The sequence below is a fragment of the Barbus barbus genome (genome assembly GCF_936440315.1).
Source record: "Barbus barbus genome assembly, chromosome: 20".
Taxonomy (NCBI): domain Eukaryota; kingdom Metazoa; phylum Chordata; class Actinopteri; order Cypriniformes; family Cyprinidae; genus Barbus; species Barbus barbus.
Genome location: NC_136748.1, coordinates 30844357 through 30870118, shown reverse-complemented (window position 1 = coordinate 30870118; position 25762 = coordinate 30844357). Strand labels below are relative to the sequence as shown.

At 35.6% G+C, this 25762-nt stretch overlaps 1 protein-coding gene across 1 annotated transcript in view; it reads right to left on the bottom strand.

Annotated features, from left to right (window-relative positions):
- Window positions 1-25762, bottom strand: part of LOC306886314 (ryanodine receptor 3-like) — a gene marked incomplete at its 5' end in the record, with an annotated part of 172700 nt that overhangs the window by 85045 nt on the left and 61893 nt on the right. The window contains 15 exons of the mRNA XM_079443321.1: window positions 876-1172; window positions 3914-4403; window positions 5632-5858; window positions 5941-6027; window positions 7072-7237; window positions 7313-7473; window positions 8732-8798; window positions 9218-9417; window positions 11110-11318; window positions 16295-16469; window positions 17738-17940; window positions 19894-20041; window positions 20190-20349; window positions 20996-21079; window positions 23638-23741. Of these exons, the coding sequence (XP_079299447.1) occupies window positions 876-1172; window positions 3914-4403; window positions 5632-5858; window positions 5941-6027; window positions 7072-7237; window positions 7313-7473; window positions 8732-8798; window positions 9218-9417; window positions 11110-11318; window positions 16295-16469; window positions 17738-17940; window positions 19894-20041; window positions 20190-20349; window positions 20996-21079; window positions 23638-23741 (2778 nt within the window). The remainder of the gene's footprint in view (window positions 1-875; window positions 1173-3913; window positions 4404-5631; window positions 5859-5940; window positions 6028-7071; window positions 7238-7312; window positions 7474-8731; window positions 8799-9217; window positions 9418-11109; window positions 11319-16294; window positions 16470-17737; window positions 17941-19893; window positions 20042-20189; window positions 20350-20995; window positions 21080-23637; window positions 23742-25762) is intronic.

Here is a 25762-nt window from a genome sequence, read left to right as displayed (position 1 = left end):
AGACACACACACACATATATACTGTATATTGTAAATCTGTAAGAAATATAAATTGTGTGTCTGTGTGTGTGTGTCTTAAATTTTACAAAACTACATTTTAAATTTTTATTAAAACAAAAAAATAGATTGTTAGAGCGGTAGTGAAGGAAAAGCAGTAAGAACTGTCAGTAACACTTTACTTGAAGGGATGTGCATAAGACTGACATGACACCTTCATAATCATGACATGACACGTCATGAATATGAAGGTTTTTTATGCATGTTTATAACAACTGTCATTAAGTGTCATTCGCTCAGTTATGTCATTTTTAATGCAAAGATGACATTATTTGACCTAAACCTAACCTAACCCTACCACTCCCATTAACCCTAACCCATAAAAAAGACATATCAAATAATGTCATCTTTGCATTAAAAATGACATAACTGCTGACTACACTGAAAAATAAAATGATGCTGAAACAATTTTCACTCAGAAGCTGCTAGTACGTTTCACAAATAATTACAGGGTTTAGCCAATCACAACACACTGGGCCAGCTAACCAATCTCAGCCCATTGCGTATTTCTGAGGGAGGGGCTTCATAAAACCAGGAAATCATCAGAGCATTTATCAGCGAAGGGACAGAGTGGTGTAGCATAAAGTTAAATTATGTGAAAAATAATGCGTTTTTTAAAAAAACAGAGCATGAACATGTTAGACTGCACCCCATCAACACAATCAAGCCTAGAAAACAAAGTCAACCACCCCTTTAAAAGTGACAATTTGAGGTAGAAAGACTAAAATGATATTTTCCTGTAAAACATACTTGAATAATCTTTGTCTGCAGTGCAAAAGTGTGTATATAATATTTGAAGAGATCAGTGCTGCTCTCACCTGTCGTTTGACAGACTCGGGGAGCTTCTTCTCCAGCAGGCCCTTCACAATCGCTCTCCCGTCTCGCTCCTCCTCCTCTCCAGCTTCCACCGCCTTCTCCTCGGCTCCTGTCAGCCCTTCTTTGGCGTGGTCCCTGCGCTCTCCGAACACGCCAGGCTCGATCAGCAGCAGGATCTTGTGCGTGTCGCAGCTGCTCAGGACTCCCATGCGGAGCAGCGTGCCGATGAGATGCAGGATAGGCACAAACTGGAACTCCACGCTTCCTCCGACCGGGTCACGGATGTGGTCTCCTCCGCCCTGCACGTAGAGAACCGGGTCCATTTTACACCGTAAAATTAAACAGTGAAATGAATGAAATGAAATGGGGTGTGGTGTCATGATTGTGAGTTTGCGATTGGGTCTGCGGGAGTTTGGGCAGGACTTTGATTCTTTTGATTCCGTGGCTCCACCTCACAATCTCTACTGCGCAGACTCTGCCTCCAAACGAATCTCTACTGCACAGACTCGGTGCGCAGACTTGTGCTCCAACCGAATCTCTACTGCGCAGACTCAGGCTCCAAACGAATCTCTACTGCACAGACTCGGGGCGCAGACTTGTGCTCCAACCGAATCTCTACTGCGCAGACTCGGGCTCCAAACGAATCTCTACTGTGCAGACTCTGCCTCCAAACGAATATCTACTGCGCAGACTCGGGGGGCAGACTCTGCCTCCAACCGAATCTCTACTGCGCAGATTCAGGCTCCAAACGAATCTCTACTGTGCAGACTCTGCCACCAAACAAATATCTACTGCGCAGACTCGGGGGGCAGACTCTGCCTCCAAACGAATCTCTACTGCGCAGACTCAGGCTCCAAACGAATATCTACTGCGCAGACTCGGGCTCCAAACGAATATCTACTGTGCAGACTCAGGCTCCAAATGGATATCTACTGCGCAGACTCGGGCTCCAAACGAATCTCTACTGCGCAGACACAGGCTCCAAACGAATCTCTACTGCGCAGACTCGGGCTCCAAACGAATCTCTACTGCGCAGACTCGGGCTCCAAACGAATCTCTACTGCGCAGACTCAGGCTCCAAACGGATATCTACTGCGCAGACTCGGGCTCCAAACGAATATCTACTGCGCAGACTCGGTCTCCAAACTAATCTCTACTGCGCAGACTCAGGATTCCAACGAATCTCTACTGCGCAGACTCGGTCTCCAAACTAATATCTACTGCGCAGACTCGGCCTCCAAACTAATCTCTACTGCGCAGACTCGGGCTCCAAACGAATATCTACTGCGCAGACTCAGGATTCCAACGAATTTCTACTGCGCAGACTCGGGCCAAAACCAAATCTCTACTGCGCAGACTCGGGGCGCAGACTCGTGCTCCAAATGAATCTCTACTGCGCAGATTCGGCCTCCAAACGAATATCTACTGCGCAGACTCGGGGTGCAGACTCGTGCTCCAAATGAATCTCTACTGCGCAGACTCGGGGTGCAGACTCAGGCTCCAAACGAATCTCTACTGTGCAGACTCGGGGGGCAGACTCTGCCTCCAAATGAATCTCTACTGCGCAGACTCGGGGTGCAGACTCAGGCTCCAAACGAATCTCTACTGTGCAGGCTCGGGCTTCAAATGAATCTCTTCTGCGCAGACTCGGGCTCCAACGAATCTCTACTGAACAGACTCGGGCTTCAAGTGACGTCATTTTCGCAAGATGACAGTGGCCATAATGAGAATGTTTTGACTTCAAAAGACTTTGATAGTAGAAAAAAAAATTAAAAACGGAAGTCACTGGGGACCAGCAACTGTTTGCTTCAAAATATCTTATTTTGTGTTCAGCACAAGAATAAAAATTAATACATTCTTTAAAATAACTTTTATGTTTAACAGAAGAAAGAAACTCATTCAGGTTTAAAACAACTTGAGAGTGAGTAAATTATCACAATTTTCATTTATGGGTTAACAATTCCTTTAACGTTAATAAAATAAAACACAAAAGAGAAAAATAACTTCCTGCTCCTGACTGAAAAACTTTAATACAGTTGCTAAAGTTCAGCAGTAATAAAATAACTTGAAATTTTCAACAACTTTTCACATCATATCTTTTTGCACTAAATAGTATCGATAACAGTATCGAAAAGTACCGGTATCGATAAAATCTAAACGATACCCATCCCTAGGTATAACCATAGATATGTATAGGTAGATGCCCTATTATATAGATGGCGAATGTGTCTATGTGCTTGGAGCGGACGAATGGGGAATCTACCAAAACAAATCTAATGGTAAAACAATGAGCATGAGTTATTGTTTACACAGTCGTCAAGGATACGCAAAGCGAATGTAGGGCAGCCACGCCATCATTTTCAAAAGTTTCCATTTTTGAGGGTCGAAAATGCCGTAGTAGTGTAAACGACAGGCATAACCGTAGCAGAAATAAGCAGAATCGATAAGCAGAACCAGACTCGATAAGCGGAACCGGACTCGATAAGCAGAATCTGAACCGATAAGCAGAAATGGACTCGATAAGCGGAACCGGACTCGATAAGCAGAACTGGAATCGATAAGCAGAATCGGACTCGATAAGCAGAAATGGAATCAATAAGCAAAATCTGAATCGATAAGCAGAATCGATAAGCAGAATCGGACTCGATAAGCAGAACCGGACTCAATAAGCAGAATCGGACTCGATAAGCAGAATCATAATATGAATCGATAAGCAGAACCGGACTCGATAAGCAGAATCGGACTCGATAAGCAGAATCATAATATGAATCGATAAGCAGAACCGGACTCGATAAGAAGAATCAGAATATGAACCGATAAGCAGAACCGGACTCGATAAGCAGAATCTGAATCGATAAGCAGAAACAGACTCGATAAGCAGAACCGGACTCTATAAGTAGAACCGGACTCGATAAGCAGAACTGGACTCGATATGCAGAACCGGACTCGATAAGTAGAACCGATAAGCAGAACCGGACTCGATAGGCAGAATCGGACTCGAAAAGCAGAACAAGATATATGGAATGGATAAATCTCAAACCTGCACGCCGTCAGTCAGCATGCTGATGGCCTTCTCCTTCAGCACCTCCAGCGGGATCTCAGGGCTGAACAGGTGCTGCTCGCGCCGGCCGCTGATGAAGCACGGCGGAGCGAAGCCGAGTCGGGATTTGAGGGACGTGCTGAGGCCGACGCCCGGGGGCCGGTGGCGTCTGCAGTCGTCGGGGAAGAGCCGGATGCTGCGCGTCTCGCTGGTGATGGGGACGATGAACTCGCTGCTCATCATGCGGCGGGCGGCTCTGGCCGTCTCCAGGTGAACGCTGATCAGGACGTCGTAGAAGCCCTCACGCAGCAGCCCTGACAGGTACTGGTTATCAATAGTGTAGAGCAGCTGCGATTGGTCCAGGTGACTGCAGAGAGCGTGCGCCACCCGCGTGTTCCCGTGAGCACACAGAGCGCAGTACAGCTTCAGCGTGTGATAGTGGAACTTACACAGCTCCGCCTGCTCCGACAGCTCCATGATGTCCACACACCTGCAGAACGAGCATTAACCATCAGCTCATGAACTTACAGATGCAGCATCAGTTATACACCTAATTAATATATGCATATTTATAAAAGTACTTAATTAAAAAAAACAATACATAACTAAAAATACTTAAAATACATCAAACTTGTATGTTAATAAATATCTTATAAATATCTGATGATGAAAAAGATCAATGAAATGAACTTGATAGCATTATATTTGTAAATAATGTTTATAAATTATTTAATTTCAGTTAAATCTTAAAATTATTTATAAATATATACTATACATTTTTATATTTTTATAATAAAATAATAAATTAATAATACAAATGTATTAAATATAAGTTTTATTTAAAAACAATTAATTGCATTTATAAATATAATACATAAAAATAATTTATTTCTAGACAAATTTGATTTCCATTTTAAAAATGAACTAAAATACATTGGATGTATTATACTTATAAATATAAAACATTATTAATTTAATATAAATTAATTTTATTCATGAATATAATGAACACAAATAATTTATATTTCTAGATGTAGTTTATTTTAAAAATAAATAAAATGTATTATATTTATACATTTAATTTAATTATAAAAACTGAACTTCAATTTAATTAATTTAAAAGTATTACCCTTATAAATGTATTTATTTTGTATTGGAAATATTCAATTAATTACATTCATAAATATAATACACATAAATAATTTACATTTATAGATTTAATTGTAATGCAAAAAAATAATTCAATTTAAATTTTTATTTAAAAAAATGTAATTTCAATTAAATTTAAATGCATAATCCTCATAAATGTATTTAGTTTTGTCGATTATATATTTATTAATTATATTTAAAATAGAATATAAATCATTTATTTTTATAAACATTTACTTTTAATGAAAATATATATTATATTCACAGATATTGAAAAATGTGAATTTTTTATTATTTTTAATATTTTTTTATATAAATATAATTTATAAACGTATATCATTAATATATAATAACTATATTTTGCATCTACAAATGTATTAAAATGTATTAATAAAAACTACATTTACATTTTTTATTTAATATGTAATAATTTATAATAATTTATTAGATTTCTAAATAAAATACATGTCAATAATTTACACATTAGTTTGATTTGATTACTGATTTTTTTCATTCTTATTTTTAAGTCGCTGTAATGAAATGTGATGGGTTTATGTGCAGGCATGCACCGGTTCTCCTCGGGGATGTGTACAGCCAGCATCTGCAGCGCTTCCACACACTGCACCATCCATCCGTGTCTCTCGCTGACTCGAGCCGTCTCCACCTTCAGGAAGGTGTTGGGCATTCGGCTCCACAGCACCGAGTTAATGGTCTGGACGTCCAGTCGTGGAGGACACTGAGGAATGGGATTCTTGTGTTCGCTCTTGAAGATGGCCGACGAGATGGGCATGGCGTTCTGCAGATCCAGATCCAGTTAGTTTCTCTTATAATGACTAATATGACGGTATGAGGCTATGGGAACATGAGGATGTCCTCACCTTGATTTTGGCCAGCTCAAACTGGAAGAGACTGGAGCTCGTCGGCCGCACAAACACCGCAGGAAAGAGTTTTGTGCTGGGCTCCACCTGAACATCAGACTCAGTTCAGACATTACATAAATCACATCTGTGTTTGTGTTGTGATTCACTACATCAGCTGATGCTGTCTGATATGAGATCAGATGCTCTTTGTCATAGGTGTTTTATTTATCGTTATAGTACTGTTATAGTTATCACTATTGCTATATTTATTGTTATATTTAACATATTACTTACCATAGCTATCATTATAGTTATTTTAACAGTTGTAGATATTGTTATAATTATCATAATGACTATATTTACTGTTACATTTAACATTATAGTTATTGTTATAGTTATAGATATTGTTACAGGTATTGTTACTGTTACAGTGATATATATATCATTATAGTTATCGTAACCGTTAGATATTGTTATAATTATCACTATGGCTATATTTAGTGTTATATTTATCATTATAAGTATAGATATTGTTACAGATATTGTTACTGTTATAGTTATAGATATAATTATTGTAGATACTGTTATAGTTATCATTATAGTTATTATGGCTACATTTATCATTACAGTTATTATAGTAATCATATTGTTACTTATTGTACACTTATTGTTACTGATATTGTTATTGTTATAACTATATTTATTTCATTTATCATTATAGTTATTTTAGTTATGTTATAGTTAAATATATTGTTATAGTTCTAGATATTGTTATAGTTATAGCTATATTTATTGTTACATTTATCATTAGTTATTTTCCGTATTTTTTTTAGTTATCATTATAGTTATTGTTTAGTTACAGATATTCTTATAGTTGTAGCTATATTTATTATTGTATGGTATTATAGTTATTATTCTAGTTATCGTTATTGTTATAAACATTGTTATAGTTATTGTAATATGAAGTGTGAAGAAGGCACCTGGTGTGATGTGAGAAGCTCTTTGTGAGTTATGGTTGGTTATAGTTATGGTTATAGTTATGGTAGTGTTTAATTATGAGCTGACGGCACCTGTTATGGTGTGGAAAGCTCTTAGTAAATTATGGTTGTTTATAGTTATGGTTATAGTTATGGTAGTAGCTGACAGTACCTGGTATGAGGAGGGAAGCTCTTTGCCATTGATGGTGAACGTTAACAGACCGGTGGCCAAATCGATGAGGCATCCGATCTCTAAATCCACGTTGCTGCGGCTGGACGCTTGTGCGGCGCCAGCAACGTCTCCACCCCACACCATGTAACAGTTACTCCTCTTCACACTGTCACATGACACAGAGACGTCAGTGCGTCACATGACCCATCACAGCACATCACAGCTAACGGCGAGCGCTCACCTCTCGTGCACGCGCCCCCGCTCGTCCCCCAGCGTGACGGTCACCGTGCGGTTCTTGCTGAGGCTGAAGTGATTGCTGTAGTAATGGTAGTCAGGCGTGACCCAGCCGACCCACACACAGGACGGGTCCTGACCCGCGAATATCCGGACCGAATGATAGTACTGCGGGAGACAGACGCAGACGTCACATTAACAGCCAATTAGGGCTGGGCGGTATATCAAGTTCAAGTTCGTTTTATTTGTATACCATATTTACAACAGCCACCAGGCTGACGAAAGTGGTTTACAGACGAGCAAGATTATAAAAACTAGTGGTCGACCGATAATGGTTTTTTGACAGCCGATACCGATATCTTGGAAAGCAGGGTGGCCGGTATAAAGCCGATATAATTTTATGTATTTTAATTATATAAGAAATTTGAAATCATTTGAAAATGGATTAAAAAATAAATGTGTAAAAATAAACATATATTAGATGACAAAGTATTTTTCACAAATAAATAAATGTTTAATAAAAAATATAATTAAAAAGGAAGTAAACACTGTAAGCACTCAGTATTCTGGGAAGCTTGAGTGCATTGGGAATCATATTTTTTTAAATAAAGCCAAGGTAACACTCATTTTACATACAGCACACAGTGAAAATGACATGAATATGGCAATGGGCAAATGGATAAAGAGCAGCATAGTTTAAAGTTTTTTCAATCACGCGACTCCAGTGAAGCTAAACTCTCCTCTGTCCGTATTCAATTCCGACCGTCACACAGAGAACACGCGATCATACACCATACAAATGCACACTTCACAGGATCTCACAGCTTGATTCGACTAAGTTTGCAAGGTTTCTGAAATTAAATGTTCATTAGTCATTCAGAGACTTGATGATATAAATGCATATTTGCTGAATGCTGACGGCAAATGAGAAAGTATTATAATGTTTGCTTTTCTACTAATAATATAAAAGCAATTGTTATAATACTTTTTTGTATACATTTTAAATCCTTTGTTTAACAGCTCTATCTGATTATTAGACAGACTTCTATCCATATTAGACAGAACTATTAAACGACGACAGCGAACAAGACGGAGAATGTGAGCCGTTTTCAGCTCAGTCAAAATAAACGTTGCTTTAGTTATTATAGTTACTGTTACATTTATAGTTATATTTATCATTATTCTGTTATAGATACTGTTATAGTTATCACTCTAGGTATCGTTGTTCTTGGAGTGAATGCACCTTAAATAATGACAGAATTTTCATTTCACTGGTGCTTTAAAAGAATTTAGAAAGCATTGACAATGAAAAACACAAATAAAAAGAATCTAAATTAAATATCAATAACCTTTATTCTCAGAACAGCCATAAAGAATAAACGGTTCTGGATGAGAAGAGGTTTCACTGCTGAACTTCATGACTTACTGTAGTGATGCTGCTGTAATCTGTCCTCCTGCCTTCATCCGAGTGTTTGGTGGACTTCACTGGATACCTTCAGAAACATTCACATGATAAACACACACTACTGATCAAACAAAGACAGACCTGTTCTCTGAAGGTCTCCAGAAGCCATTAAGAGCCTTCAGAATGACTGAATCACACGAATATCTTAAAGGAGTCATGACATGGATTATATTTAATTTTAATATGCTCCTTGAGGTTTACCCTATGATGTTAATAAAGTTTTTTTGCACATGGGAAAAATGAATTATTTACAAATGAATTACGAGCCGTTTTTGGAGTTTGATTAAATAAATGCTTTGTCTATAATGAGGAGGTGGTTTTATGCTATGAAACTTGCAGGATGTTTTAATGGTACAAATACCTCTTATATGCCAAAAGATCAAGGCAAATTTGATTTCTCATGTCATGACCCTTTTAAAGAGATGAGCAGACTTCTTGAGGTCTGACCTGTGTTTGATCTTGAGCGGCTCGTCCTCACACAGGCCGTTGATGGGCGTGCAAGCGCTGCTCCTGAAGCAGGAGTGAAACTCCACCGGCATGCTGAGTCTGCAGAACACCATGTCAGCATTGCTGTTCTGAGCCCCGAACATCTTATGAGTGACCTTGAGACACGGCGGACCGTCCACCGTCCCGTCGATCCGGGTGACCTGCACACACGATGGGATTCAAACGCCGTGCATTCATAAGCTTTCTGCAGACTTTTTCAAGACTAATCAAAGAAAATTGACAAATGAAAATAGAAGGGAACACAATATGTGACCCTGGAGCACAAAAGCAGTCATCAGTAGCACAGGTATATTTGTAGCAATAGTCAAAATTATACATTTCTCTTTTATGCCAAAAATCATTAGGATATTAAGATCATGTTCCATGAAGATATTTTTGTAAATTTCCTACCGTAAATATATCAAAACTTATTTTTTGATTAGTAATATGCATTGCTAAGAACTTCATTTGAACAACTTTAAAGGAGATTTTCTCAATATTTAGATTTTTTTGCTCCCTCAGATTCCAGATTTTCAAATAGTTGTATCTCAGCCAAATATTGTCCTATCATAACAAACCATACATCAATGGAAAGATTAATTATTCCGCTTTCAGATGTTGTATAAATCTCAATTTCAAAAGATTGACCTTTATGACTGGTTTTGTTGTCCAGGGTCACAAATGTTCTCGTCTAGGGAGCACAGTGTTGTATTTGCAAGTTTGAAAATGCAGCTTCGTATGGATTTCCCTTAATTTTTCACAAAACAACAGCTTAACTTCGATACTTTTCTGTAACTTCTGATCACACTGCAAAAAAATATTGTTCTTCCTCAGTATTGTCTTGTTTTCTAGTACAAATGTCTAAAGATTCTTAAATCAAGACACATTTATTGGAAATGCAAAATGACAGAAGATAAGAAGTCTTGCTTTCTCAGAAACTGATCAAAATCAGGTGAGTTTATGATTAAAACAAGAACAAATATCTGCCAATGGGCTGAGAAACATCTACTTAATTCAAGTTAAATTATGTTTTAACTCCCCACTGGCAGATATTTGTTCTTGTTTTAATCATAAGATCACTTAATTTTGTTAAATTTTTCAGAAAACAAAATATCTTCATTTTGCATCTCCAGTAAATATGTGTTGATTTTAGGATGTTTAGATATTAGTACTACACTGAGGAGAAGTCGTAGTTATTTTAGTTTTATTACCATGTCAGCATCTAAGGCTATACTCATGGCAAAACACGGAGTTGGAATAATTCAAGAGTTACATAAACACAAAGTAAAAACCCCAAACACACAAAAATACAGCAGTTAATATTATATTACTATACAAGATTTTAAAATTTGTACTAGACTGAGAAAATTTGGTTTAGAAACAATTTAATTCAGAAATTGCTAGTAAATTTTACAAATAATTGCAAAGAAATGTTACGTAACATTGGATTAATCATGAAATTTTGAATTTAGAAAGACTGAAACTGTATTATACTGTCTCATAACTCACGCAGTAACCTTTGTTTTATTTACAAATTCATAAAATATTTTTTTACAGTGTAGAAAGTGATAAAGATCATTTTTTGCAGTGTAATACCATGACTTTATGAATTTAAGACTTTCTGCTCTGATTTAAGACGTTTGTAAGGTCTTATTTTGTGGAATTAAGACTTTTAAAGACTATTTTATAGCCACACAAACCCTGAAACAGGACCAGCACAGATGCATTCATATTGATCTGGAAGGTTTCCATCCGAATCGATACGAATGACTCTGTGAGGTCCTGGAGGAGCCAGAACAGCTCTTTCAGGAACAAAAGCGGTTCATTAAGCTTCGACTGCAATGGATAATCACCGCGATGTGATGGTGGTCTTTGGGCACGTTGCAGAAGGTGGGCAGGCGTTTGCTGAACCACATGGTCACCTCGCGGTTCATGTTAACAGCGAAGGGCTCGAAGCCCTCCTGCAGACCACACATGGTGTAGAACTTAAACGTGCTGGCGTCCTTCCCCAGATTCATACGGCCCACCTGAGACAGACCCAAACTACAGACTGGGATGAAACCTGGAGGACAGAGAGGCCGAAAACCATCACAATATGCATCAAGTTATCCAAACACTACATCACAGTTCAGCCTTTCTGATGTTCTTCAGTCAAATGTTTCCCAAAATAGAATTAAATCACTCATATCAACACTGTAAAAAAATCAAAAGTTGAGAAAACTTAAGTTTAAAAAGATTTTTGAGTTATCAACTTGTTTTTGTAGATTTTTGAGTTTTCGCAACATTTTGTTGTATAAACTGAAAACATCTGAAAAAAAAAATCTGCTTTTACTTTTACTGTTTTCTCAACTTTAGATTTTTTACAGTGAAAACAAAAAAACAGTAAAGACCCCATAAAATCACTCGACGAGTGCCGTTTCGTTTCTGTGTTGATGTATTTCCTTTTAAAACAGGAAGTTGGGGCAAGTAAAAAGGCTGTTTTTGGACAAATGTTTGTTCAAAATAATGTCATCAATACTTTGGTTAGTTTTTCTGAGAAAGACTATATATTAGATCTGTCAAAATGAGCATGAACTTTTATGTTGATTCTACGTTAATTTGTTTTGTGTGATTAATCATTATTTACAGAAAAATGTGCATTTAATTAGCTAATTGTTTTTGATCATTTTAAAATGTCAAAAACAAATAAATAATTCAATAAATAAAAAGAACAAAGATGCTGACAGCGATCTAATAGCTGAAAATGACTGGAAAACGCAACTCAATATAATTTACTTCATTTCCAAACACTACATCACAGTTCTGATACTCTTCAGTGTTTCACAAAATAAAATGAGAACAACATTAAAGATCCCATGAAATCAACAGACAAGTGCAGTTTCGTTCCTGTGTTAATGTATTTCCTACTGAAACAGGAAGTTGGGGCAAGAAAAATAAATTTTTGTTCAAAATAATGTCATCAATTAGAGATGCACCGATGTATCGGCCAACAATCGGTATAGGCCGATAATAGAAATTACACTGGATACAGTAAACAGATGTGTTCACTTGAGTCTGTCGTCAGGACAAATGCAGTGAAAGATTGTTCGCTTTGATGCGTTTGGTTTAAACAGCTCGTTCACGTCTTTGTACAGATTTCATAAGGATCCCAGCGTAAGGAACAATTTAAGCAATTTATTTCACTATCGGCCGATTGTTCCAAATCAGGCGATGATCAGGGCCGATTATATCCTGTCAATCAAAAGGCACCGGAAAAAAACGTGTCGGACTGCAACTCATACTCTGAGTGAAGAAAATCTCTGTTGAATTTAGGGCTGTCGAAATTAATGTGTCAATAAGGCAGTAACAGTTAAAAAAGCTACATTAAAGCAGGCTCTATTTGACCAGATGAATCACCCGTAGTTCAAGTCAGTATTGCCAGATCCGCAGTTTTTCTCTATACACTAAACATTTGTACCACGCCTCGCTTCCAATAATCACAAAGTTCTGTGCTTTCTTACTTATAAGAAACAAAACTCTCAGCTTTCAAATCCTGTACATTCTATCACGAAATACTAACAATGAATGCCATTTTGACGCTTTTAAATGTGACGTGACCGATCACTATTGTACCTCAGTTCAAGTTCAAGTCTTCCAGTTTAATAAGTTAGCAAATAAACATAAATGTACTTCATAAGATGTTGAAAGATACAGCATGGCTTACCAAAATGTGTCATGTGTGTCTAATATAATCGGGGGGGCGTTTGAGTTTTCCCTCTTTTCCTCGCTTTCCTTTGGTTTTAAATAGCCTGCAAGCGCCATGCACGTTTTACTTTCACTTTCAAATTAGCGGCAATTCGGTATCAAGCAGTTGTTTGCTTTTAGTTTGTTTGAGTTTTCCGTCTTTCCCTCACTTTCCTTAAATTTTAAATAGCCTAGTTTGAAAAAGCACCCTGCACATTTTACTTTCACTTTGTTTATTTTGTTCGAGTTTTCCCTCACTTTCCTTAAATAGCTTATAAAAGCATCGTGCGCATTTTACTTTCACTTTTAAATTAGCAGCAATTTGGCATCAAGATACAACAAAATACAATGTAGAGCATAGAACTTTTATTAACAAAATGAATAAAAATACACCATGCTATGCCTAATATAAAATAACTTACACAAAGTTTAAATAGGTATACAAAACTAAAAATTAGTAAAGAATGAGGAACAAATAATTATGAAACATAGAATGTTTATTAGCAAAACGAATACGAATGTTTGGAGGCATGGACGACATACACCTTGATGTAAAATAATGAAAAAAATATATAAAAATACACAGTTTAAATAAAATAAAAATCAGCAAATACTGTGGAACCAATAAATGAGAAACGAATGTTTAAAAAAACTTCCATTATCACGTAGATTAATGGCAGAAGTCAACAGGCTTTTCAAAATCCAAATTATTTTTAAAACGGCACTTTTACATTTCGTTTTGAAAGTCTTCCGCCATTGTCTTGTCTTTTTCACCTCACTCTTCTCGTCAGTCAGCTCAACTCACTCTCCTCACGTGATTTAAATCAAATCTGATCTGTGATGCGCGACTGTTGTTCGTTCGGTGCGCTGCATTGAGCAGCTGCGATCAGTTTTAATTGTAGTGTCCTCTAACTGAACTAAATAAATTTTATTATTATAAAAAAAATCTACGGTGGGGGAAGGTGCCGCGGTGGGCAAGTGATGTAACCGGTGTTGTGGCTTAACACCGGTATCACCGCCAACACCGTCTATCACAGCAAGCCTAAAAAGTACAACAACAATAAAACAGTAGGCTACAAACTAACTTATATAATGTAATTAACAAACGAATAAGACGAGGCATGGCATAGGCTACACCAGAACGTTTAGCAAACACGGAGGAATCAAATAAATAAAGAACATTTAAAGAAAGCCTCCATAGCGTAACGTGAGATAAACAGCAAATACAAAACCAACATGTTCACCTTCTCTGGTTTAAGAAGCAGTCTTGTATTTTACTTTCACTTGAAAACCAAATCCTCCATCCCTTCCTCCATCCTTTCCTCAGTATTCGCGTAATTTTTGCCGCTGGTGCTGACGCGGCGAGTATAAACCAGGCTCTGCTCCCAAAGAGCACTCATTGAAAGCGCCTCTCTCACTCTCGTCACATGATCAGAAATCTTACTCCTGCTGCACTTTGCGGCAGCTCTGCAACGCATGCTTTATGCATGGAGCAGAGCATACGTTTTGGAGCAGCGCAGACCATGCACTGGCACAAATGCGTCCACGTCAAAATTTTAAACTGACACATAACTATCGGTATCGGCATAGGAATCAGCCGATATCATTCTGAATAATCGGTATCGGCGGAGAAATTCAGTATCGGTGCATCTCTATCATCAATACTTTGGCTTGTTTCTCTGATAGTGCAGTATTTAGGTCTGTCAAAAAGAGCATGTCAATTTATTTTATGTTGTGTCTACGCTAATTTGGAGATTCAATGCGAAAATATGCACTGCCACTCAAAAGTTTGGGATCAGTAAGATTTTTTATGTTTTTTAAAGTAGTTTCTTCTGCTCATCAAGGCTGTATGTATTTGATCAAAAAGACAGAAAAAAAAAATATTTTGTGAAATATTATTGCAATTTAAAATTACAGTTTTCGATTTTAATATACTTTAAAATATAAGTTATTTCTGTGATGCGCAGCTGTAATTTCAGCATCATTACTCCAGTCTTCAGTGTCACATGATCTTCAGAAATCATAATAATATACTGATTTATAATCAATGTTGGAAACCGTTGTGCTGCTTCATTTTCTTTTCTTTGGGGACCTGCGATATTCTTTTTTAGGATTATAAAAAGTTAAAAAGAACAGCATTTATTTAAAACAGAAATGCTGTGTTACAATATACAATGCTATTCAAAAGTTTTCTTTCTTTTTTTTTTTAAAGAAGTTAATACTTTTATTCAGGAGGGATGTGTTAAATTAATAAAAAGTCATAGTAAGGACTTATATTGTTAGAAAAAAATTCTATTTTGAACAAATGCTGCTCTTTTTAACTTTGTAATCATCAAAGAATCAAAGAAAGTAGTATCACATGTTCCAAAAAACAATATGAAGCTGCACAACAGTCATAATAAATCAGTATATTAGAATGATTTCTGAAGGATCATGTGACACTAATGAGCAAAAATTCAGCACTGCGTCACAGAAATAAATTCTATTTGAAAGTATATTAAAATAGGAAACCAATATTAGAAATTGCAATAAGATTTCACAATATTACAGTTTTTTCTGTATTTTTCATCGAATAAATACAGCCTTGATGAGCAGAAGAGACTCCCTTAAAAACATTAAAAATCTTACTGATACAGTGTATTTCTGACAAAAAATTAAAATGTTACGTGCAATTATTAATTACAGAAAAATGTGCAATTAATTAGCTAATTGTTTTAATCATTTTAAACATCAAAAACAAATAAAGAAATAATCTAATAATTCAATAAATAAAAAGAAAGATGTTTGAAATTGCCCTTTGATTGTTTAAATGTCATAAAACAAACATATAAATAATTAAATAAAAATAAACAAAGAAAGAAAGAAATACAAAGAAATGTCGAAATATATAAAACACATGAATAAACAAAGAAATGTAAAATAAATAAATACAAACAATGACAAAACTAGAATAAATAAATACATAAAGAAATGTGAAAAAACAAGAATAAATAAATACGCAATATGCATGGATGTATGTGTGTATGGCATATTCATATTGTATATTTAATTTATTTATTTGTATATTCATATGCGTATATAAGGTTTATTTGCTTTATTTTTTTACACTAGCACACAGATGAGCTCGAAGCAGCAAAGGTTTGTTTTCAGGGTCATTAAGCAACTCAAATCAGTGTTGTGTATGTATTCATACAATTGTGTTTTAGATGGATGTATTGCATTTATATTTTATTTATTTATTATATTTATTCTGATTCTGATCAACTACAGGTGTTTAAAACTTGTGCTCTATGAATAAAGCTGGACTTGACTAACCGTCTTCGATGTCAAAGTCAGCGAAGCACAGCTCAGAGCCCTTGTTGGTGATCAGGATTTCTCCATTCAGGGTGAAGATCATGGATTTGTCCTCCAAGTTAATCATACAACCCACAACGTCCCCAGTGTGCCAGCAGCGGCCGAACAGACGACTGCCCATGTGGAGCCGATGACCCTGAGAAACACAGAACATCCTCAACACAAGCTTTCACAAACACAGCAACACACCTGATGAGCAGCAAAACACCAGTCTCTTTTGGAGAATCCGTCTGCTTTTCCAGTACAAACATCTAAACATTCATAAATCAAGATGCAAGCTAAATTACACAAGATATTCATTCTTGTTTTCTGAAAAATGTATAAAAATGAAGTGAGTTTATGCTCAAGAGCAAATATCTGGCAAAAGGCTCAGAAAAATCTACTTAATGCAAAGAGAAAACAAGAGTATTTTTGTGACTCCACCAGCAGGTTTTTGAACTTGTTTTAAGCAAAAACTCACTTTATTTTAAGAAAAAACAAGACTTTATATCTTCTACAATTTTGTATGGCTAGTAAAAGTATCTTGATTTAAGGATGTGTGGATATTTGTGCAGGAAAACCAAGAGAAAGAACACCAGCTTCTGCAACCATTCTAATCATTTCCCAAGCTTTCTACATTTCCAGCAGACAGATGATCCATGCATGCATGCATATATATATATATATATATATATATATATATATATATATATATATATATATATATATATATATATATATATATATATATATATATATGTGACCGTGCAGCACAAAAGCAGTCATGAGTAACACAGGTATATTTGTATCAAAAGCCAAAATACATAGTATGGGTCAAAATTATAGATTTTTCTTTTATGACAAAAATCATTAGGATATTAAGATCATGTTCCATGAAGATATTTAGTACATTTCCTACCGTAAATATAACAAAACTTCATTTTTGATTAGTAATATGCATTGCTAAGAACTTCATTTGAACAACTTTAAAGGAGATTTTCTCAATATTTAGATTTTTTTGCTCCCTCAGATTCCAGATTTTCTAATAGTTGTATCTCAGACAAATATTGTCCTATCATAACAAACCATACATCAATGGAAAGATTATTATTAAGCTTATTATTATTGTTATTAAAAAAAAAAAAAAGGACCCAAACACAAAAAAAAAAGACTGGTTGTGTGCTCCTGGGTCACAAATATACAACGTCAAAATGTCAAAAACAAAAATAAATAAATGCATAATATACAAAGAAATGTAAAAAAACAACAAAAAACATTTGTTGCATAAATATATGAAGAAATGTCAAAACATCCATAAATAAATATAAAAATAAATGTAAATGAGTATTCAAGCTTTAATGTGCTTTGCATGTTAGTTTATTATTGCTTTGGCATTAGTGGATGCTGCAGTGTTTCTGGACTCACCCGATGGCCGTCGAACACATAGGCCTGGTCATCCATGCCCAGCTCCAGGTCAGGTTTGCAGCCGGGCCGAGCCCAGCCCACTCGCATGTCTCCACCCGTCACCGCCTCGAACTCGAAATACCAGCGGCCCGTCTTCACCGCATACGTGCGCTCCACGCGGAAGAAACGGATCTTATCGATGCTCGGCCTCTCCACCACGTGACCTGAGGACAGAAACCCATCGGAGACTCACCAACACACAGAACACTATATACTGAACAACACTAACACTACTGCAACATCCAAACCTAAAGTGTGTGCTGCTCTTTTACGGTTCTTCTACTCAGGTCGGGTTTTAGCCCATTGAATCAGGAAAAAAACCCACCAATTATACACATTTTCTTTCATGTTCCCCATTATTTAATGCATATAGTTTATCAATATATTATGTAGCTGTTATTCATTTGCATACTGTAAACAGCGCTAGTCAGCACTAGTTAGTGTGCTACTGTCCAAATATCATATTAGATTTTTCTTTTTGATAGCTTGACATCAACATGTGACAGCAAGTTCTGGAATAAAACTATAAAAGAAAAACAATCTTTTAGCTTGTTAATATGGAATGCTAAAGCTGTCAAAATAAATAAATTCATAAATTTACAAAGAAATGTAAAATAAATAAATATATGCACAAATAAATGTACAAAGAAATGTCAAACAAATAAATGCATAAATATGCAAATGTTCAAAACAAAAATCATGCATAAATATGGATTTATATATTTATGCATTTATGCATTTTTATTTTTATTTCTTTGTCTATTTATTCATGTATTTTTTTTTTTTTACATTTCTACATATATTTATCCTTATATTTATATATGAGTTTTATTGTTATTCTTGTGTTGATTATTAATTATTATTAGCAGATGAAATGTCAAACAAATAAATAAATGCATAAATAAATATGTAAATGTACAAAACAAAAATAATGCATAAATAAATATGCAAAGAAATGTAAAATAAATAAATATACAAAGAAATGTAAAATAAATAAATACATAAATGCATTAAAAACATACACAAAGAAATGTAATAAATAATTTTTATTTTTATTTGCTTTGTATATTTATTTATTATTGCTTGGCATTCCATATGTTAGCTGAACTTTTGATGCTACTTCTTGTTCTGATTTGATTCACTGACTGATCAGTAAGTGTTGAGTTACCTCTGGGAGCCTGAGTAGTGTTCATCTATATGATCTCAATTACTGAGAGCTTCTTTAAACCCTCCATCAATGCTCTGATTACACTTCAGAAAACCAGCCAGTGAATGAAGCAGAGAATTAATTCAGTCAGAAGCAGAGAAAACACACACTGAGATCTGAGCTCAACAAACCGTTCCTACTCATTAAACTACATTAATTCACTCCCTAAACTCCACTAAAACACTGATGAAGGTAATTAACCCTGGACTGACAAGAGATCACACACCAAAGAAGCTGATTCTGACAAAACATTTCATTTTCATTTCATTTCAGAAAGCATAAAACAATAAAACACACTAATAAAAACAATACACAGAAAGATAACAAAAGAGATTTAAACAGATGAATCAATCAAGGAAACAAATGGAAAAAAATAAACATCTGAAAGAAAAAAAATAAGAAGCTTTAAGTAATAAAAAGTTCCAGATTTTTAGGACTAAATTTGCTTCATCTGATAATAATAAATGATAAACGCAAGAATAACAATAAAACCTAAAGAAATTTGAAATATATTAATGAAAAGGTGAAGAAAAAGTAATAAAAAGATCCAGATGTGTAGGACATAATAGCTTATTATTAAATATGACAATCTGAAAAAAATAAGTAACTGAGAAGTGAAAATGAAAAAGAAAAAAATTTAAAGAATAAGAAAGAAATCCCCAAAAAACAGAAAATAAAAAATAAATATGAAAAAAGCTGAGAAGTAATTAAGAAGTAAAACTTAAAAAAACCTGGAAAACATGAAAATCTTTAAACTGATATTAACTGATAAATACAAATAAAATTATTTGAGAAGTAAAAAAATCCCAAAATGTGAAGTACTTCAGAAGTAATATAAAGATCCAGATTTGTGTGATATAAAGTCTGATTATTTGTCATGTGTAAAGCGTGCAGACACTGAAGTTCTCACCGGCGTCCTGGTCGGGCGGCTCCACGTTGTATCCGTATCCGATCAGCGTGCGAAGGGCTTCCCGAAGGCTGTCGTGGTTTGATTTCTTGGTGCGCTCGTCGAGTAAAGCGTACGGAACCAGACGAGGGTTTCTCTTGCTCTTCACATCCTGCAGAGAGAGATGCTGTGATTGGCTCAGAGCGAACACACCGCAGGCTGCCTGCGTTACGATTGGACGCTCCAGCTAATTGAGGAATTAATGGGCCGTTTGTCTTGATTACGAGGCAAACGCTGCGTATCCCAGCATGCTCTCTCACCTGCTGGATGCCGTAGGTCCAGCCCTGTTTGATGCGGTCTTTGGCCCAGACGTTGTGAGCGTTTTCTGACAGTTTGTCCACCAGCAGCTCTTGAGCGGAGCTCAGTTTGACGTCAGACAGATCCAGCGGCGTCGGCTTATAGCCGTTAGACATCATATAACTGCACAAAACACGCTAATGAAACAACAACAGTCTAGTGCCCTTACCTTCCAGTTCACTACACTCATAATGAGCCTAAACGAGCATTTATCATCATATTAACCAGCTGGAAAATCACTGCAACTTACATCAGCGACAAAAGAAGGGTTATTATTATCATTAACATTTATTAATAACATTTTTGGTAACTGAAATAAAGCTGAAACAAAATGTAAATATTAGAGGAATAATGTACACTAAACAACAATAATGTGTGATGCATTGGTTGAAGCACTGGTTAAAAATAAAAATAAATAAATAAAAATAAAACTTGAATAAAATATTTAAAAAACAAACTACTAAGCACACCAGCACATAACGAAGTTGCTAAAAACGACTAAAATTAAAACAAAAACTTTAAATATAAAAGTCCAATTCAAAATATTAATAAAATTTATATAAATAACACTAAAATTACACTGACTGAAGAACTAAAATTACTAATTGGAAATAAATAAAAACTAAAATAAAAATGATTTCAACCTAATTTGCAATAATTAAAATAAATAAATAAATAAATAAATAAATAAATAAATAAAAGTACAAAAATGAAACCAAAATTAAAAATGAATCTAAAATAAAAAAAGCTGTGGACCGTTAACACGCACTTCTTAGGGAGTTTGACCTTCTTCAGCTCCTCCTCAGCGTTGACCTTCACCTGCACCACATGACAACCCAGCGCCAGCAGAGTCCTGAAACACACACAGTCACACGCGTGTGCGCGCACGCACGCACGCGCGCACACACACACACACAAAATCAGAACTGAAAACAAAAACTGGATTTAAAAAAATAGATAAATAAAAAACTCCCAATAAAATGTCCAAACAGCGATTCTATCAGAGCATTTAGTGTGTTATGATATCATTGTTTACAACTAGTTTTGCATTCGATGTTGTTTGATAGGAATTGTTACTTACTATTGCCAACAACTGAGAATTCATTGCAATGATTTTAAATTCAGTTGAGATGTCTGACATAACATTGAGCTTTTATATGAAGTCTTTAGAGCCATGGGCTGTTTTTAGATAAATCGAGGGGTTTGACCAACCTTAGCTGGACAGAGGTTATTTATATGTACAAATCAGCCAAGCACCTCATTTCAAGCCATTTCAAATATATATTTGAGATGACTAAATATTATTAAATTGTAGAGAAATTCCAGGATCAGTTCCCTCTTCACGTAGGCCTAGTATTTTCATCGGGTCAGTCATAGAAAAATCTGAATTGGTTGATAACTTTTGATGTTTAATCCAGGTGTGAAAATAATTCATATCTAGCACAAGAGCACGGAGAGATGTGCGCGTGCACAGGACAGAGCTTGAGCGCGCACACTTGAGCGAGAGGAGAGACACGTGTTAAGTGCGCGCACTCTCTCTGCGCGAGAGCAGCGTATATCCGAGAGCGCGCGTCCGGTTTTGTGCGAGAGCAAAGGAAATCCGTGTGTGAGCGGGGAGATTCGTGCTCGCGCATTATATTAATCTACTTTTGCGCTACAAAAATGCGCTCTCAACATTTGGCAGTAAAATAACGAGATATGCCATATGAGATAAAGAACGTCTAAACTTAATTTAAAGCTGTGATGTCAATGAAAATGAAAGTAAATGATCGCATTTTGAATGCTTTATATACTGGTATAGCTTAAAAGTTTCTCCTTTCTGTCTGAGCAGAGTGAAGGAGAGAGATGTGTGTCCAAAGAATTAATTTGTGCTCTGTGTTTCTGCAGAATAAAAAACTGAGACCTCAATCTTCAGCATCGTCTTTATTGAATAGATCCACAACCAGAGTAAAACTGCTACAGTTGCAGAGAACAGAGAGAAGGGTAGAAGGGAGAGGGTTTTTCCACACGCATTAATTTATTTTGAATGCCAGAAGAACACATTATCCGAACATATCGTTTGCCAAGCCATGTTATTTTTTTAATTTGCTTCAGGAAATAAAAGACGACTTTGAACCCTCAACTAGGAGTCACACAATACCAGCTCTATCAAAACTTCAAGCAAACCTTTATTGTTTGGCCTCCAGTTCTTTTCAACATACTATGGCTTATTTATTTTAGGGGTGGCTCGATACCACTTTTTCAGAACCGATACCGATCCGATACCAAAAATTCTGAGTATCTGCCGATACCGATATTGATCCGATACTTGGGCAGTTTTTTTTTTTTTTAAATCAGTGTAGGACTAAATCTAAAATGATAATATAAAATGATATACATTGCTCTTTGTATTGTTTTAAAATACATTCATGAAAAACAAGTAATATATTTATGCGTAAATATATATACTGTAAAATTAAAATACATTTATTTTAAATGTATAGCACAGTAATGAGGCAGAAACACATGATAGATAAGACAAACAAGAAAGGCTATTAATAATCTTTCATTGTGCAAAAGTATTATAATACGAAAGGCTCCAAATACAGAGCGGCACAAAGCACTTATACACATCCCGTCACAGAATGATGTGCTTGAAGCAACACAGAGTCTCAGCGCTCCGCATAGAAAGGTTCAAAGCACAAAGTGAAGAGATACTGATGCGTAGTGTATTAAATCTGTGCGATAGTTTATTGAGCTTTTTCTTTTAACAGTGTTAAATTTCAGTTAATGTGCTCGTTAAGAACATAGTGCTCTCTAGTCTCTAGATTTTGAAAACAGCACGAAGATAAAGTCCTTTTATGCAAAACCATTTATCTTTATTTACAGATCAAGTATAATATTAGGAGCATTTAATAATCATGCAGAGAGTTTTATCGTCTTGATTTGTAACCGAACGCGACACGCAGTCTGAACGCAGTTTTAAATATTCATCTGCACCTCACATTAATCTATGTAAAGGCTTCAGAACACTTAAAGAAAACTTTATGGTGTTTTATAATGTGTTTGTGGCTTTTGTGGGGCTTAACAATAACACAATAATATATGCACAATACCGGATTTGGATGGGTCTCGTCTGACCGATACTCCGATAAACCGATAAAGAGTCTTTATACTGCGCACCCCTAATTTATTTCTTTAATGTTTATGTGCGACTACGCTAATTTGTGCTGCGCTTGGTATATTGCGTTGGTCGATATGTAAATGAGATGTTGCATCTGTGTTCTTTAATTCGCATGGTTGTTAGTAAATCACCTGCAGAAATTTCCCCTCCCATCGGCGCTCTTTTGGAATTACGCGCTCTCGCTAATTTGCCCTGTTTAAAATGAATCTGTGAAGCGTGTGACATGAACATGCATGTGCTGCTCATACTTGATTGTTTCTGTAGACATCTGCAGGTTGTAGTTCCTCTCGGTTTCTGGCAGTTTGGAGAAATCAACCAGACACGGGTGCTGCCGCTTGTTATCCTCTCTGATCTGAGAACACACATGCATCAATCAGCGGCACGCACAGAAAAACACCAGAACACACTCACTACACGGCTACAAGAAGCACTGTGGGAATGTCATGAGTGTTTCTGGGGGTTTGACTGGAGCTGATGAGGATTTTCATCAACCAGAAACAGACACACACACACACATGCAGACGACCGCTGGCTTCATTTACACCAGACTGATCTGAGAAATTCATATTCAGTCACATTATTGATTTGACTGCACTGACACATCAGATGAGAGCAAAACTGAACTGAACAATGACTCTATTGTCTTCTGTAGAGCTGCTTTACAGATGAAACTGAACTTGTTTAATTAACTGATGAATTTGAAAACATTAACACCGTTATTGTCGTGTTTATTAATGTGAAGCTGCTTTGAAACGGGGTATATTAGTATCACTAAAATACTATATTTTTTAACTAGTTTAAATACAGTTTTGCTCATAAATTTACACGCCCCTTGCAGAATATGCTAAATGTTAATTTTAACAAAATAAGAGGGATCATGAAAATTGTATGTTATTGTTTATTAGTACTGTCCTGAATAAGCTATTTCACATAACAGATGTTTGCATATTCTCCACAAGACAAAATAATACCTGAATTTTTTAAAATGACCCAGTTCAAAAGTTTACATACCCTTGAGAAAAGCTAGAAATAACTGACTTAAAACCATTTTTTAACTGCTGAAAATACTAGTTTTCTTATCATTTTGGCCACCACTCTATGCGCATATATATATATGAAACCTTAAATAATAAGACAATATAAATTACTACACAGAATAAGACATATGCAAATAAACATGTAAGCTAATAACAAATAAATAAGGTTAATATGTAAGTAATAAATTAAATAAGTTTTACAAATTTAAACTGGTCTGGTTTAGTCTCTTAAATTGCATGAAACAATTTGTAATTAGAGAATTACATTACATTATTGAGATATTGAGATATCTGTTACACAATATAAGATATACATATATAAATAAGAATTCTGTTTGAGTCTCGAGTTGCATAAAACACTTCTAGTTGATTTATTTTCTCGTCTCTTCTATTAAAGATACATAAAGCTATTATCCTGCTGTCCTATATCAGATCAAATCTATTACAGTTCATTCAAGTCTTATCGGTTTACTGTTTGTTACAGAACAAATCAATAATAATTCCAGCTGTTATTAAACGAATGACCCAATAACTGCAAAATGACTCTGAGAGATTCAGATCAAATGAAATGCTGCAAACGAACACCAGTGAAAGAAACAGTCATGATATTGAGGCACTTGAAGAGAATCCATGATTTAAAGCAGCTCAGGGTCAGGCGTCCGCTAATGAGCGCTCGTTAAACACACATTAGACTCATGCCAAACGGCCCTCGGAGTAAAACACCTGCTCATTCACAGAGCAGAGACCAAGATGATGGACAATCAATGACTGAACTTATCATAAAACAACACAACACGCATTCAGCTGTGCATTTGATTTCCCGTGTCTTAAAGGGCCCAAAATACATCTAGCCCTCAAAACGCATTTGGGTCAATTTGACCCGGAAAAGATACATAAACATTTCTAAAACATGCATGGTTTCAGTAAGGAAATAAAACTTTGCAAATAGTTCAAGACCCTCAAAATACACTTTTAAAAGATATTTTCAATTACTTTTTAAGAGACATAACATGTTTTGTGTTCGTTTTTGGTATGTATGGAGTGCCATTAATGTCAAAAAACTTTTGTAAAATATATTTTCCCCCATATCCCACACACTTTTGGACTAAATTTTGTTGATGAACATGAATATGTATGTTTACTGATAAACCATTGCAGCACAAATAATTCATCACATTTTTAATGTGAAAGTGAAATTATGCAAATACAATGAATTTATTTAGGTTTCATAAATTTGGGAAAAAATTGGAGCAATTATGAGAGCACTTATGGGGTCGATACCAGAATTCTCAGATGTTCTTATAAATTGCATACAATGATACACACTGAAATGTTT